General features: G+C 30.1%; 2 protein-coding genes across 2 annotated transcripts; both read left to right on the forward strand.

Annotated features, from left to right (window-relative positions):
- The first annotated feature begins 5,403 nt into the window (after positions 1 to 5,403).
- LOC133701074 (large ribosomal subunit protein P3-like) lies at positions 5,404 to 6,253 on the forward strand. The gene is made up of 2 exons (XM_062124855.1): positions 5,404 to 5,682; positions 5,925 to 6,253. The coding sequence occupies exons 1-2, from the start codon at positions 5,482 to 5,484 to the stop codon at positions 6,099 to 6,101; spliced, it is 378 nt and encodes a 125-aa protein (XP_061980839.1). The 5' UTR covers positions 5,404 to 5,481; the 3' UTR covers positions 6,102 to 6,253.
- Positions 6,254 to 11,892: 5,639 nt separating this feature from the next.
- On the forward strand, positions 11,893 to 13,112 carry LOC133701481 (serine/threonine-protein kinase-like protein At5g23170). Its single transcript, XM_062125413.1, has one exon. It carries the CDS (start codon positions 12,027 to 12,029, stop codon positions 13,110 to 13,112), a length of 1,086 nt encoding a protein of 361 aa, XP_061981397.1. The 5' UTR covers positions 11,893 to 12,026.
- The last annotated feature ends 2,708 nt before the right edge of the window (positions 13,113 to 15,820 follow it).

Below are 15,820 nucleotides of genomic sequence, written 5' to 3' on the forward strand. Positions count from 1 at the left end.
TCAAAGAACTAGTATTTCTAAAGAGCTAAATAAATAACAATATTAAAAGATTGATTTTTTTTCTTTTATATTCATGATTTTATTTAAAAGTTATTTCTTTTTTATATAGATAATGTTGAATTTGACAAAACTTGAATTTACCACTCTTGGTATCTTTGAGAATAATTATTTGTCGTTGATCCTTAAGGCTAAGATTTATTTGAAAGCTATGAATTTTGGAAAGACCATCAAAGAAAAAAATAATATATCCCTATAGGATCGTGCAAAAGTAATGATTTTCATTCGCTATCATTTTCATGAAGGATTACAAGTTGAATATCTCATAATAAAAGATCCTCTTGTTTTGTGGTAAAATCTAAAAGAAAGATATAACCATCAAAAGTTTACCATACTTTCTTAATCTCATTATAATTGGTTACACATGAGGTTGCAAGATTTTAAATTGATTAGTTAATATAATTTTGCTCATTTTAAAATGACCTCACAACTAAAATTCTATGGTGAAAATATCATAGAATACCAAATATTAGAGAAAACATTCTTTATTTGGCATGCCTCAAATATTGTACTGCATAAATAATATAAAGAATATAATTTCAAAAGGTACTCAAAACTAATTTCATATCTTATTTTGGCTTAACAAAATAATAAGCTTTTGATGAAAAATCATCAATCCCATCCCACGGGTTCTAAATCATTCCCTTAAGTGAATGAAACTTTTGTCCAAAAGATAAGAAAGAATCAAGGGTGTAGATATAGGAAAAATAAATGAAAAAAAGAGAAGAGATAATCCTTTAAAAGGAAACCCAACATACCGCCAGAAATGGAGACACAATGAACCCAAATAAGAAAAGGGCAATAATTTGCATAAACCTGAAGATAAGTGTTATAAGTGCGGTATGCATTAAAATTAGTCTCGCACTTGTCTCATGCCAAAATATCTTATAAATTTATATTAAGTCTCTCCGAAACAAAACGCAATTGAGACTAATTTTATTTATAAAGATGATTCTGAAGGTCATTATGCTTATCTTGATGTTTCTGATTTCTTTAAAAACCCAGATAAAACATATAACATACTTAATGGTGGAATCCTTGGAGATAATTAATATTTTTTTATTCATATTATGATATTTATCTTATTGTATTCACAATAAAAAAATGTCAATTTTATTTGAGTTAAATAATAAACTTTAATTGTATTTTAAATAGAGACATGATTTTTTGTGATGAAGATTTATGTCTGGTAAACAGTGCAACAAAGCATATAATTCTCAAAGAAAAGAAATATTTTGAATGTTTGACATTAATTAAAGCTAATGTCACCACAATATCATATCTAACAAACATGATTAAAGGCTCTAGAAGAGTTAATATTTTGTTACCAAATAACACAAAACTGGACATCTAAGATGAATTATATTCACCTGAGTCTAGAAGAAATTTGACTCAGTTTTAAGGATATACATGCTAATAGTTATCATATTGAAGCAATAAATGAAGGCAAAAAATAATATCTTTATATTATTTCATGTATTTTAGGCCAGAAGCTTGTACTTGAAAAATTACTTACTTCTTTTCTAGAATTTATTATATGATCATGAAATTTATTGAAACAAATATTGTGATACACTAGAAGTGTTCTGACCAATAAATATCTATGCTTTGACATGATCGACTTGGATATCCGAGATCAATAATGATGCAATGAATTATTGAAAGTTTACATGGATATACTTTAAAGAACTTGAAGATTCTTTTACCAAGGGAAGATCCATGAGTTACATGTTCTCAAAATAAATTAATTGTCAAGCCATCTCCATCAAAAGTTGTTATAGAATTACAATCTTTTCTCGAAAGAATTCAAGGAGATATATGTGGACCTATTCATCCACCATATAAACTTTTTAGATATTTTATGGCATTGATTGATGTATCAAGTAAATTATCACATTTTTGTTTACTTTCGAGTCAAAATATTGCACTTACTAGATTAATAACATAGATTATCAAACTACGAATGCAAGTTCCTGATTATCTAATTAAGAAAATTTGATTGGACAATGTTGGTGAGTTTACTTCTCAGATATTTGATAATTTTTTGCATTATATTAGAATTGATGTTAAACATCTTGTTGCACATGTACATGCTCAAAATGGTCTAGAAAAATCATTTATAAATTGTCTTCAAGTAATTGCAAGACCATTACTTATGAAATCAAAATTGCTTACATCTATTTGGGGATATATTATACTACATGCTGCATCATTGGTTAAAATTAGACCAAATGTTAATCATAAATATTCTCATTTGCAACTTGTTTTTGGTATACCACCAAATATATTTTATTTATGAACTTTTGGTTATGCGGTATATATGCCTATAGCACCCCTCTCACAAAGGACCAAAATGGGTCCACAATGTAGAATATAAATTTATATTGGTTTCAATTCTCCATCTATTATTAGATTTCTTGAACCTTTGATTGATGATGTTTTTAAGGTACATTTTGAATACTGTTATTTTAATGAGAACATTTTCCCATCATTAAGGAAAGAAAAATTAGTGCTTGAAGCTCAATAAAAAATTACTTGAAATAACCCGAAATTATCTCATTTTGATCTAATGACAAATCAATGTGAACTTGAAGTTCAAAATATAATTCATTTATAAAATATTGTAAGTCAATTACCAGATATTTTCATAAACAGTGAAAAGATGGTTAAATCCTTTATTCTACCTGCAAATGCTTCATCTATAATTGAAATCCCTGAAGAAAAAAAAGCAACATAGTAGCAAATAAATCTATACCACTTCTGAAGCGCGAAAAACTTGTTGGTGCTAAAGATAAAAATCCTAGAAAACAAAAATTACAACATATAAATGATGGTACTTTTAAAGATTCATCATCCATAAAACAAGCGATAAATACTGTGTTAAAATTATTTTTAATATTGATTCTTCTAAAGTGGGACATCTTGAAAAGATCCAAGTAAGTGAAAATAATGAGATCTCCATAAACTATGTTCACACATGAGAGATTTTGGATCAAAATAAAATTGTCATAATGACACATTTGCATTAAAGGTTACTTTTGGCATCATCAGATGTGATGATAAAATTGAATCACTAACTATCGAAGAATGTCGACATAAAAATGATTGGCCAATGTGGAAAGAAGCAATCCAAACAAAGTTAAACTCAAATGTAAAACATGAAGTATTTGGACCTGTAGTTTATGCACCTAAAGGTGTTATGCCTATTAGGTATAGATGAGTTTTTGTTAGAAAATGAAATGAGAACAATGAAATTGTTTGATATAAGGCACGACTTGTTGCACAAGGTTTATTACAAAGACTTGGGTTTGATTATGAGGAAACTTATTCTCTATTTATGGATGGAATCACTTTCAAATTTTTGATTGGTTTGGTAGTCTCATAAACTCTATATACATGATTAATTGATGTATTTACAACATGTCAATATGGATCATTAGATAAAGATATCCATATGAAAGTCCCTAAAAGATTCAAAATGCTTAAAGCCTTTTATGATAAACCCGAAAGTGTTTATTCTATTAAACTACAAAAATCTTTATATGGATTGAAACAATTTGGTCGAATGTGGTATAATCATCTTAATGAATACCTACTAGAAAAAGAGTCTGAGAATAATGAGATTTGCTCGTGTATTTTTATTAAGAAAACCACATCCAGATTTGCTATTGTTGCAGTATATGTTAATGATTTAAATCTTATTGGTACTTTTGAAGAGCTCGTAAAAACTGTAACCTATTTGAAAGATAAATTTGAGATGAAAAATCTTGGAATTTTTTTTTAATCTTGGTTTACAAATTAAACATCTTTCAAATGAAATATATGTCTATCAATCGATGTATACAGAAAAGGTCTCGAAACACTTTTACATAAACAATGCTCATACTTTGAGTACACCTATGATTGTTCGATCACTTGATATGAAGAAATACATTTTTTGACCGCTAGAAGAGAATGGATAAATTCTTGGTCCAGAAGTACCATATCTTAGTTTTATTGAAGCACTCATATATCTTGCAAATTGTATAAGACCAAATATAACTTTTGCAATCAATTTATTGACAAGATATATTTCAACTCCCACAAAAAAACACCGAAATAAGGTCTAACATATATTTTTCTATCTCCGCGGAACAACTAAAATGAGTTTATTTTATAGTGGATTAAATTCATAATTGATTGGATATGAAAATATAAGTTATATATCTAGTCCTCATAAAGGGATATCATAAACAAGTTATCTATTTACCTATAGAGGTTCTGTAATTTCTTAGAGATTTATGAAACAAATATTAGTGGCTACTTCATCAAATCATTAATAAATTATGGCAATCCATGAAGGAAGACGATAATGCATATGACTAAGGTAAATTATCCAGCATATAAAAGAAAAATATTAAAGATTGTCAACTATTAAAGATAGTTCCATAATATTGTTTGAATATAATGTTACCTGCATCACTCAACTTAGAGGAGGTTATATTAAAATAGACAAAACAAAATATATCTCATCAAAATTTTTTTATACTCATGAGCTTCTATAAAAGAGAAAAAATGATATCAAACCAATAAGATGAAGTAATAATTTAGCATACTTATTTATAAAGTCTTTACCAACCTCAACTTTCAAGAAACTTATTTATAATATTGGAATGTGTCATCTTAAATATTTATCATAAGACATGTATTTTTGAGGTGATGTCAATGTAAATTGTATTTTCTTTCCTTCGCTTAGGTTTTTCCCATGGAGTTTTACATTGTAAGAGTTTAATGAGACAATTTGGTATTTTTGTGAATCATGAAGTATTTGAATATAAATATTGAAGTATCTATATAAAATCTTTTATTGAATTATGAAATATTCAGAAATCACATAAAAATATTGTACTTCTTTTCCTTTGTTTAAGTTTTTTTCTTTTGGGTTTTTCTTTGCAAGGTTTTAATGAGACACATTTTAATATATGGTCATTGAAGAGGAAGTGTTATAAAATATATAATTATATATATTGAATGTTTATTAGAATATTTTAAAATTCATAACTCTTAAATTTAGTTTTTTATTTTTTCATGACACTTGAATTTTTTAATATCCTTTAATGTTTTCATTCTCTTATTTTATAGATAGACTACCTATGTTATATTTTGAATATTAAAAAATATATAATAGAAAATATGAATTTATCTTTTAAATTTTATTATATATATATATATTCTTATTTGTAATTTTTTTTTCTCTAAACCACTCAATTATATAAAAAATATAGAGGAGGGCAGTTTAGAAATTAAGAAACATATTCAGGGATAAAACGGACTTTTAAAGCACCCTAGGTTTCATGACATAAAAATACAGCACTCTGGCACTTGCGAGCTATCCCTCTCACTCTGTTTGTTGCGAAGCAAATTTAGAGTTTAAGGAAAACCAAAATGGGAGTTTTCACATTCGTTTGCAGGAGCTCCAGTAACGAGTGGAGCGCCAAGCAGATCTCAGACGGCAATATCGAGGCTTCCGCCTCCTCCACCTTCGAATTGCAAAGGAAACTCGTCCAGTCCGCTCTCTCCGCTGATTCTTCCGGCGCCGTCCAGTCCTCTTTCTCATACGTCACTCCTTCCTCCGCTGTTTTCCAGGTACTCGCCTCTCTTTCTCTCTATTTTTATATAATTATTTTGATTTATAATCTCATGATGAATTATTGTCGTCTTATTTGCTAATAAGTCAGATAGTATTTATGCAAATATTTTATTATTTGAAATGCAATTGTCTCATTAATTAGGTTTTATAGTGCTAAATATAGTAAGGGTGGATCTGGAATTTCATGGACCGTTTTAGTTGTGTCTGATGGGATGGGTGAATTTTGTGTGGTATATAGGTGGTCATTGGTGGGAGCACCGGTGGTGCCTTCTTTGGTGGTGGTGGTGGTGGTGGTGCAGTAGCAGCTCCAGCAGGAGGTGCAACAGCTGCAGCTGAAGCACCTGCTGCTGAGGAAAAGAAGAAGGAAGAGGAGCCTGAGAGTGATGATGATATGGGGTTCTCTCTTTTTGATTAAGCATATGCCTAGTTACTATTTCTTGTGTCATTCTTCTCAATGGTTTACACTCATGTTGCAAAATTTTACTAGAATTGGTTAATTGGATTTAGATCAGATTAATTGTGTTTTTGATTGGATATGGATTATATTCAATGAGTTCATATTTAGCATTTCATTGTGCTTTAAGCAGCATCTGGTTGGTGTATGGATTGTCAATTATCATGCGAATTGGTTCATCTTGTGGTGCATGCGAATTGGTTCCAACATCAGTGTTGATCGTAGACTTGACACTAGTGTAGTTTTTTGCATTAGATTTTGGATTTGGTTTATTAGCAAGTGTTATTCATGACAATAGTTTTGAATGGATTGTTAATTATCATGTGACTTGGCTCTTGTCGTGTGGTTCTTGCTGGCTCTTCTCTTGTGATGCATGTGAATTGGTTCTGATGTTAGTGTAGATAGTCGATTTAACATTATAGTGTGGTTTTCTGCATCAGGTTTTGGGTTTGGTCCATTTGCAACTGTTATTCATGACAATAGTTTCAAATGGGTTCAACATTCAACCGAGCACCTTCTTGGCTGTGATTTTAATAGCTTAACTGGATAGGCTTCTGATGTTAGTATCTTATACATCCCTATATCTACTTTTCCACCATATAGCCGTGGAGCTACACAATTTGCTTAGACTTTGACACTACAACTGCATTCACTATTGTTGCTTGTAATACAGCAGTGAGGTTCATGGAAGGTTGTCCTTGCATGGCAGTACCTAAAAACATTGCAATTGACCATAGGGGATGATTCTTAAAATTATTATCCAAAATACTAATTCTCTTTGGGGATATTCTATGTCCCAAGACACATAACACTATTCATTACAATAGTGTTATGACTTTTGTCTCTTGATTATTTTATCTTTTGCCTTGGCTTCGGGGGTAGGATGATTTTTTTACCATAATATAAATGTCTTTTTAAGGATTGTGCGATGTTATTTTGGTAATTGGATTTTTAAATGCACATTAAAACTACTAATATAACCCTTTAATAAAATAATCCAATGCTTTTTGTACAAGGGTGTTTTTTTATTTTTAAATTTTATAGAACAATTGAATTACTACATTACCCTTGCAATTTGAATTTTTTAGCTTTAGCATTAGAGGCTTGGTTGTAATTTTATCATGGTTTGTTTGTTAATATTGTTTAGTCCTAAGGGTATTTTTGGTTTTTTCACCTAAAAAATGAAAAAGCTTTTCTGGGGGGTGTTTGGCTAGCTCTGATAGTTTTAACTGTGATTCCACTGCATTATTTGATTTGTCTCAATGTTCTATTCTTCTATGGGTGGCGTGGTTCAACGTGGTTTTATCTAAAATTGCTTTTTTTTTTTTTTCTCAGATTGGGTGTTGGCTATGCAACAATTCATATAAGCCTTTAATTTTTTTTATTCAATCTCTTATTTTATTTGCAATTGTTTTATTTACATTGATTGATTATTCTAATTGGATTTTATTTTTAATTTCATCTCTGATTATTTGATTTATTTTTTTAAAATTTGATCTTTATTCTTTTAATTTATTTGTTTGGTTTTGAATTATTTTCTTGATTGATTTGTTTTTTGTCTTTTCCAATTCCACCTTAACGCATTTATTTTTATTTAAATTTTATGTTAAATTTGATTCTAAGTTTTTTAATTGATAATTTTTTTAATCATTTTCTTAATGGAATTGTTTTTTTACAATTCTATCCTTGGATATATAATTTTATTTAATTTTTATGTTGAATTTTGTCATAATTTTTTTAATTGCTATTTTTTTTTGTTTTACATTGTTTTTTTATTTGAGTTTTTTTTTTTTCATTTTCATCTCTCAATATTTGTTTAATTAAGAATCTTGCTTCTTTGTTTTTTCGAGTTTGTCTTTAAAGGAGTCATCTTAGTCTCTTGATCGGGTAATAAATTTGAAGATTTAGCCTGAGTTGATTTCTGTTTTTTTTTAAAGTATTTTTTATTACTTTTTTGCTAGTTTTTTTTTTCACTTTTCTATTTATAGAAATATTTCATATTATAGGTCATGTGTTTGATTTGTTGACACGGGTTGATCGTTGGGTTTGTTTGAAGCTCTTTTTGTTATCTTTCTTTTTAGCTTTGACAAGTTTTTTAAATTTAAATTTTTAAATTGATTTATAATAAATTTCTTGATAGGACATGAATTCAGAGTCATAGGTTACAAGCTTTTTAAGATTTGGATATTTGTTTGAATTTACTTAGTTTTTATAAATATTTTTAATTTCACCTCCCATTATTTTTTTCATCTTTAAGATTTGGTTCTTATTCTTTTAATTGATATTTTTTTTATTTGAGATTTTTTTTCCATTAAATTGTATTCTCCTTAGGTTTTTCCTATCAAATTTTATCCTTATTATTTTTATTGTTTTTGCAGGTATTTTTATTAATACTTTTTTTTTTTACTAAAATTGGTTGTGAATTATACTTCTTGATTGAATATGAGTAAAAAATTTCACGAGAAACAACTTTTAGAGATTAGAGTAGGTTTAAGATGTTTGCTTGTTTTTTTCTCTTTTTCTAAATTAATGTTGTCTTATTTTTATCTTTTTTTTATAAATTTTTGTTTTGTTATTTTTTGGGTTTAATTCTCTTTTTTTTTTAACTTCTGTTTTTTTATTTTATTTTTTCGATTTGATTCTATTGGGTTAATACTCACTAATGTTTTTCTATTTCATCCCAATATTTTTTAATTTAGAAATAATCTATTATATAACAAATGAATTTTAATTTCATCCCCTATGATTTTTTAATTTTTCAAGTTTGATCATAATTATTTTAATTGCAATTGTTTTTGTTTGTGATAATTTTGTTTTTTTAAAAAACATGTTTTTCTTATTTTTTTTTGCTCTTTATACTTGATATTTTTATCATTTCATACTTGGTTTATTTATCATCTTTTTTTTTCCTATTTTTATTTTTTGTAATATTTTTTTTAGTATTTTCTTTACATTTTATTTTTAGAAAAAAAAATTTTATTTTTTATTTTTTACACTTTGAATATTTATCATTCTACACTTGGTCTCTTTATACCTTTTTTTTTGTTTTATTTTTATTATTTTGTAATTTATTTATTATTGTTTTTTCTTTACACTTTTGTGTTGAAAATTTATTATACAATGATTAAGGAAATCATGTTTCACCGTAACAATTGTAATATTATTTTATTTTTTTGCTACATTAAAAATTCGCTTGAAATCTTATATCTTTATTAATTCTTATGATTTACTATTATATTTTATTATATATAAATATCGATTTTTTGATTCACGGTTATATTTATTACTTGATTTTAAAAAATACATCATTTACACATTAATTCTTTTGTTTTAGAAAAAAATTGTTCGACGTGCAGCGAGGCGAGTTGAATAAACACATTATTATTTTATTTTTTGTATTTCTTGGCACAAATGATCTTGATGTATATAATTAAATGCATGCATAAGTCTTTTGATTTATAATTAGATTAAAAAAACACGTTTGAAAAGCTTGCATGTGTTTTGCCAAAACAATTATCCCACCCATATCGATGCGCAGATAAAATAACTAATAAATCCTAATATGTTTCTGATTTGAAATTCAAATCCCCTCATTATAAACATAAGATTCAAAACATTTTTTTTTGAGTATAGTTATAAAACTTTGCCTGGTGAGTTGACCTGAGATCCAAGTGACTTAAGGTCTTGATTGGATTAAAAATAGTCAAACTTGGGTTTGCAATTGATATTGACAAGCTCGGGCGACCCACTAAGTCAACCCGAAACCCAGTGACCTCCAATTAAAACCTAACCTTTTTTTTAATACAATTTTTTATTAATAAACTAAAATATTATAAAATTAATTTATAAATACTTAATCTTATATATTTTACTACATTTCATATTTCTTTTCATATCCTTTATTATTTTTTAATTTTTTGATGCGAGATAATTATTATATATATATATATATAAATATATATATTGTTTCAAAACTTACCTTAAACATATATCATTTTTAAGTTTTCTACAATATTGACCCGGGACATTGATTAAATCAACTCTCGAGCTGCGTTTAATATCAATAGCAATGCAAGCATACCTGAGAGATATTTGTTAATGCCGATGTGCTAGATAGGTTTTTTTCTTTATATTAAAAAAAAAACTGGATACAGTTGAGGACAGTATGATTTATTTAATTTAAATTAAATTTGGGCAATCTCTTCTTCTATACGTTCAAGATAGATTAAATCTATCAAATTAACAATCATATATGTAGCAATATTGGAAAAAAAGAGTATACAGTATTATTGTGTTATTCAAAAATAATATTTTTCATTTTTTTTAATGATCGGTAAGATTCTAGATTGTGCTTGATAAATCATGATAGTTTTAATTTTTTTTTAAAAAATTAAATAGAAAATATAAAGAAACATGTTTTTTTTTTATCGTGTTAATTAATAACTATTTTTGTTTTATTTTAGTTATATTTATTTATAACATGCACTACATGGCATGAAACTCGAGATTTATACGTGATATACCACATAAACAAACACAGCTTTATTAAGTTATAAAACTTTAATCTAATTCAATAATTTTCTTAGCAAGAAGCTCAAGGCGAGGTTAAAACGGTGCATCTCATAAACAAAGTTGTAAAACTAGAGTTCAATTCAACAGCTTTCTTGGCATGTAGCTCGAGGTCCACATCATTGTTCAAAAATACCGATTCATGCATGTTCCTCCCTAGCTATCACACGAGCCATTTTCTAAGTAGGTGCAGAAGTAATCAAGAATATGATGATGAACATCAAAGATGCACATGATTCTTGATAAATATCATAACTCAGATATCAAATTATATGATTTTTATTCACCAAGGAGTAGTATTCTTTTTTACTTGTACGGATTAAGTTGGAAAAAATAAAAAAAATCTAAGAAATTGTTTAAGCATCCTTAGAACATCGAATCATTCTTTATATAAAAATGTCCTTTGAATCATGATAAACAGCAATCTTATTAAAATTATAGGTGAAGTGTTGAACAAATCAATTACAGATCAAACCTGTAAACTAATATCTTTAAACAATTAATGATAATTATAATTAATTCTATATGAATGAGGTATGATGTGGGTCAGATAATATTGTTTTTTTATAATAGTAAAAAATATTTAGGTTGTAGATAACTATTTAATATTATTATTAAACCCGGCCTACCGGGTTAATCTTGAAATCTTTTGATTCGACTTATTATTTTTCTTGAGTTTAAAATAAAACTGGATATGAGTTAGCCATGCATGACCCCATTGATTTGAGTAGTCCAAAGATAACTTGCATGGCCAATGAAGAAATTCTGAAGATGAAATTGATAAAAAAAAACTTATCGACTCGATTCCTTGCTTATCATATGTTTAAAATTAAAGCACGTGAGAGTTGTTTCGATATGATTTAGTTAACTTGACCAGTTTAAAGACAACTCGAATAATTGTTAAAAAAATTTGAGGATGAAATTGAAAAAAAAAAATAAAAAAAAAAGTTTCATTGTTCAGGATTCCATAAACTTTCCCAGATTTTCTAGATGTATTAGGTAATAATATTATTTCTTATACATGAATTATCGAAAATAATACTACTCGTTATATATGTATTAAAATTAATAAAAAGATGGACCAAGAAAATGTGGTGGGGAACAAAATGCCCCCCTTTGTTCTTAACTAGGAAGAAGCTTTTGCCTTTCTTCCATTATAATTTTCCTTCTCATGCCATCCTAAGCTCCCATTATTCTCTGCCTCCTACACCGCCTTTTCCTTTACATCTTGCAAGCCCTAGAAGCCAGAGCCAGTAGTGCTACTCATCTTTCTTTCACTTTTCTGTCAAACACACCAAGTTTCTAAGAACAAGAAAGATGGATGTGTTTGACTATCAACAACTTGTAAAGGCAACTGGGAGTTTCTCTCCTTCAAGACTTTTAGGCAAAGGAAGCCATGGATCAATCTACAAAGGCATACTTGAAGAAAATAAGCTTGTTGCAATCAAGAAATCATCATCTCTTGGTACTGATCATGTCTCTGCTGGCAACACCAAGAAACTCGAGAACGAAATATCTGTGCTATCTTCCCTACGTGGAAGTCCATATGTCATCAACTTTCTTGGAGCGAGTCATTATCATCACAACTCATATTGCAAGGAGAAGAACAGGGTTTTGGTTATGGAGTTTATGCCTAATGGTTCTCTCCATGACTTGCTCCATGTTGATGCCAGTCCACCACCATGGCCTAAACGTGTAGAAATCGCTATTCAAATTGCAAGGGCAGTCCAATTCCTTCATGAAGGCAAGCCTTTGGTTATTCATAGAGACATCAAATCTGCTAATATTTTGTTTGACATAAATTGGAAGGCTAAGTTGGCAGATTTCGGACTCTCAGTGTTGCTAGCAGACTCATCAAGTCATGATCATGCAACCCAACCGGCTGGCACTATTGGGTACTTGGACCCTTCTTACACCACTCCAAGCAAACTAAGCACTAAGATTGATGTCTTCAGCTATGGAGTTGTTTTGTTAGAGATCATTAGTTGTCAGAAAGTGATTGATGTCTCGAGGTCGCCATCTTCAATTGTTGAGTGGGCAGTGCCATTGATTGAAGAGCAAAGATTGATGGAGATATGCGACACAAGAATTGCACTGCCAACATTCATGGAGGGCACGATGAAGCACTTGTTATATGTGGCAGCACGTTGTGTGTCTTGCAGGGAAGAAAATCGTCCATCCATTACTGAAATTGTAAAGGGGATGGATAAGAATTGTTTGGTTGAAAGAATACAAATGCCCAGTTGGACAAGTCTCATGAGGAGCGTGATACTAACGAGAAGGCCAAGAGAATTGGCTGAGCAATGGCAGCAGACAAAATGTGAAGATGCAAATTGTGACATTTCTAAAGGGATGAAGGCATATTTATGGGAGATATTGGCTTATATTACTGCACTCGAATAATCATTTAAATGTTGGACTTTTTTTCTTTTTTCCTTTCAAAATACCACATTCAACAATAGTTTTTTTTGCAAACTAACACAACTACGAAAAAAAATGCAGGAAATCAGCTATTGAAAATAGCGCAACCAACTCCCAGCAGCACGACTTGGTTGCGTTAATCCTAGCAGCGCAACAAAAAAAAAAGTGCTATTTCCCTAATTTTTTCTTTTATTGTGTGAGTTTGCTATTTTATTTTTTATTTTTTTTAATAAAAGACTAATTAACTATTGATGCATTTTGGCCAATGACCAGTCAAGGGGTTGGCCACAGCTCTTTTCTGTTTATATATAATTTGCGTGTAAAATCAACCTGCAGTGCACGTCGTCTCCAAACAGAAAATTCCCGAAAGTGGGTGCCCAAAGGATACAGCATCAGAGGTTATGTTTCTACTTTCTTTGCCATCTTTTCATGGATGAAGATGGGTTGCACCCAGTAGTGTAAGTGTCATCTGTGCAGTAAGGAAAAGCTTTATCTGCCCAAAGGGTTATTATTAATAGCTAGCTGATGCATCGTCCAGGAAACCAAGAAGAGTGGGACGCAAGCAAGTGAATCGAAGTTTATCTTCATTTTGTTCCCGAAATTCCTTTGCGTCGTTGATCAAATATACACTCTCGATATCTTTAAAGCCTTGAATGTGCCAAGATCGCCCATGTATTAATGTTCTGTGACATGTTTGATTTTGTTTACGTTGATGAAAAATTGTTTCGTGAAACATAGTTGTATTTTGTTTTGTTTTGTCGCTCGTCAACCAAACACAACTCTATCTCGTGCTCTCGATCTGTCTTAGTACTGTTTTATGTCTTTTTTTCTTATTCCAAAATAATAATTAATCGCTACCCTACAAACTAACAAAAGAAAAAGATTACGTGACTTGTTTAATTTTGTTAATTACATCGTAAGAGTAAAATCTAGTCTTTGCGTTTTGTTTTATTTCAACACAAATCTGTCTGCACTCTCTATCTTAGCACTCTGTCTTTTTTTTTTTCCTCACGAAATATTGTTCAAATGCCACCCAGCGGCAAAAGCCAGGATTTTTTAAATGAAATGACAAGTTACTAATAAATACTTGATATTATATATTATATAGAGAAATCAATTTGAAATATATGTATTAACTCATATTAAATAAAATTAATTTAAAAATACTTTTAAAATAAAAAAATTACATTATAATTGTTCTTTTTGAGTTTTTATATTTTAAAATCGCTTCATAATGATAATTGAGAAATAATTAGGAGGCTTAACCTAATAGTTAGCCAACCCTTTCTATATATATGAGTAGGGCAATATATAATAGTAAAGGTGGAGATTACCACATAAGAATATGATTACAATATTTCCTATATAGTTACATTCTATAATACGCCCCCTCAAGCTGAGGGTGGAGGATCAACCCGAAGCTTGAATCTAAAAGTAGTAAACGAAGAAGCAGGAAGTGGCTTAGTGAAGACATCGGCAAGTTGATCCCGAGAGGAAATAAAACGAATCTGAATCTCCTTCTTCGCAACTCTATCTCGGACAAAATGATAATCAATCTCAATATGTTTTGTGCGAGCATGAAATACAGGGTTTGTGAACAAATACGTGGCACCAAGGTTGTCACACCAGATAATAGGGGCAGAAGCAGTCAGAATCTGAAGATCTGTTAACAAGTACTGAAGCCAGATAACTTCAGCCGTGCCATCGGCTAAGGCTTTGTACTCAGCTTCCGTCGAAGAACGAGCAACAGTGCGTTGCTTACTCGATTTCCACGAAATCGGCGTCTGACCAAAGAACACAAGGTAACCACTTGTAGACTTTCTATCCTCAATACTACCAGCCCAATCTGCATCTGTAAAACCATGTAAAGCAAAGGAAGAGTTGCGAGTAATATGTAAACCATGTGATGTCGTACCACGAAGATAACGCAAGATGCGTTTCACGGCGGCCCAATGAGATTCTGTAGGAGCATGCATAAACTGACAGACCCGGTTAACAACAAAGCAAATATCCGGGCGTGTGAAAGTGAGATATTGGAGAGCACCAACAAGTTGCCGAAAACGAGTAGCATCAGAAAACAATGGATCCGGCATAATGGTGGCTTTGGATGCTGAAATAGGAGTATCAACTGGTTTACAGGATAACATACCAGCTCGTGTGAGGATGTCAAGTGTATACTTATGTTGGCAAAGCATAAGTCCCAGACCAGTACACTGTACTTCAATACCCAAAAAATAATGAACATCACCCAAATCCCGAAGTTTAAATTCTGAGCTCAGTAGCTGAATGAGGCGTTGTAGCAGAACAACATTATTACCCGTAAGCAGAATATCATCAACATAAACCAAAAGATAACAAATATCGCTACCAACCGAGAAGATAAACAATGAGGTATCCACTTTAGAAGCATGAAAACCAATTGATAATAGAAAGTCATTTAGACGAGTGTACCAAGCCCGCAGAGCCTGTTTTAACCCATATAGAGATTTATGCAATCGACATACATGACCTGGGAGAGCAGAATCAACAAAACCTGGAGGTTGTTTCATGTAAACCTCTTCATCAAGGACTCCATTTAGAAATGCATTATGAATGTCAAGCTGATGAATTTTCCAACCACTCGAAACTGCAATGGAGAACACTAAGCGTACCGTTGCCTGTTTGATAACAAGACTAAAAGTTTCTGAGTA

Source organism: Populus nigra, chromosome 8 (assembly GCF_951802175.1).
Source record: "Populus nigra chromosome 8, ddPopNigr1.1, whole genome shotgun sequence".
Lineage (NCBI taxonomy): Eukaryota > Viridiplantae > Streptophyta > Magnoliopsida > Malpighiales > Salicaceae > Populus > Populus nigra.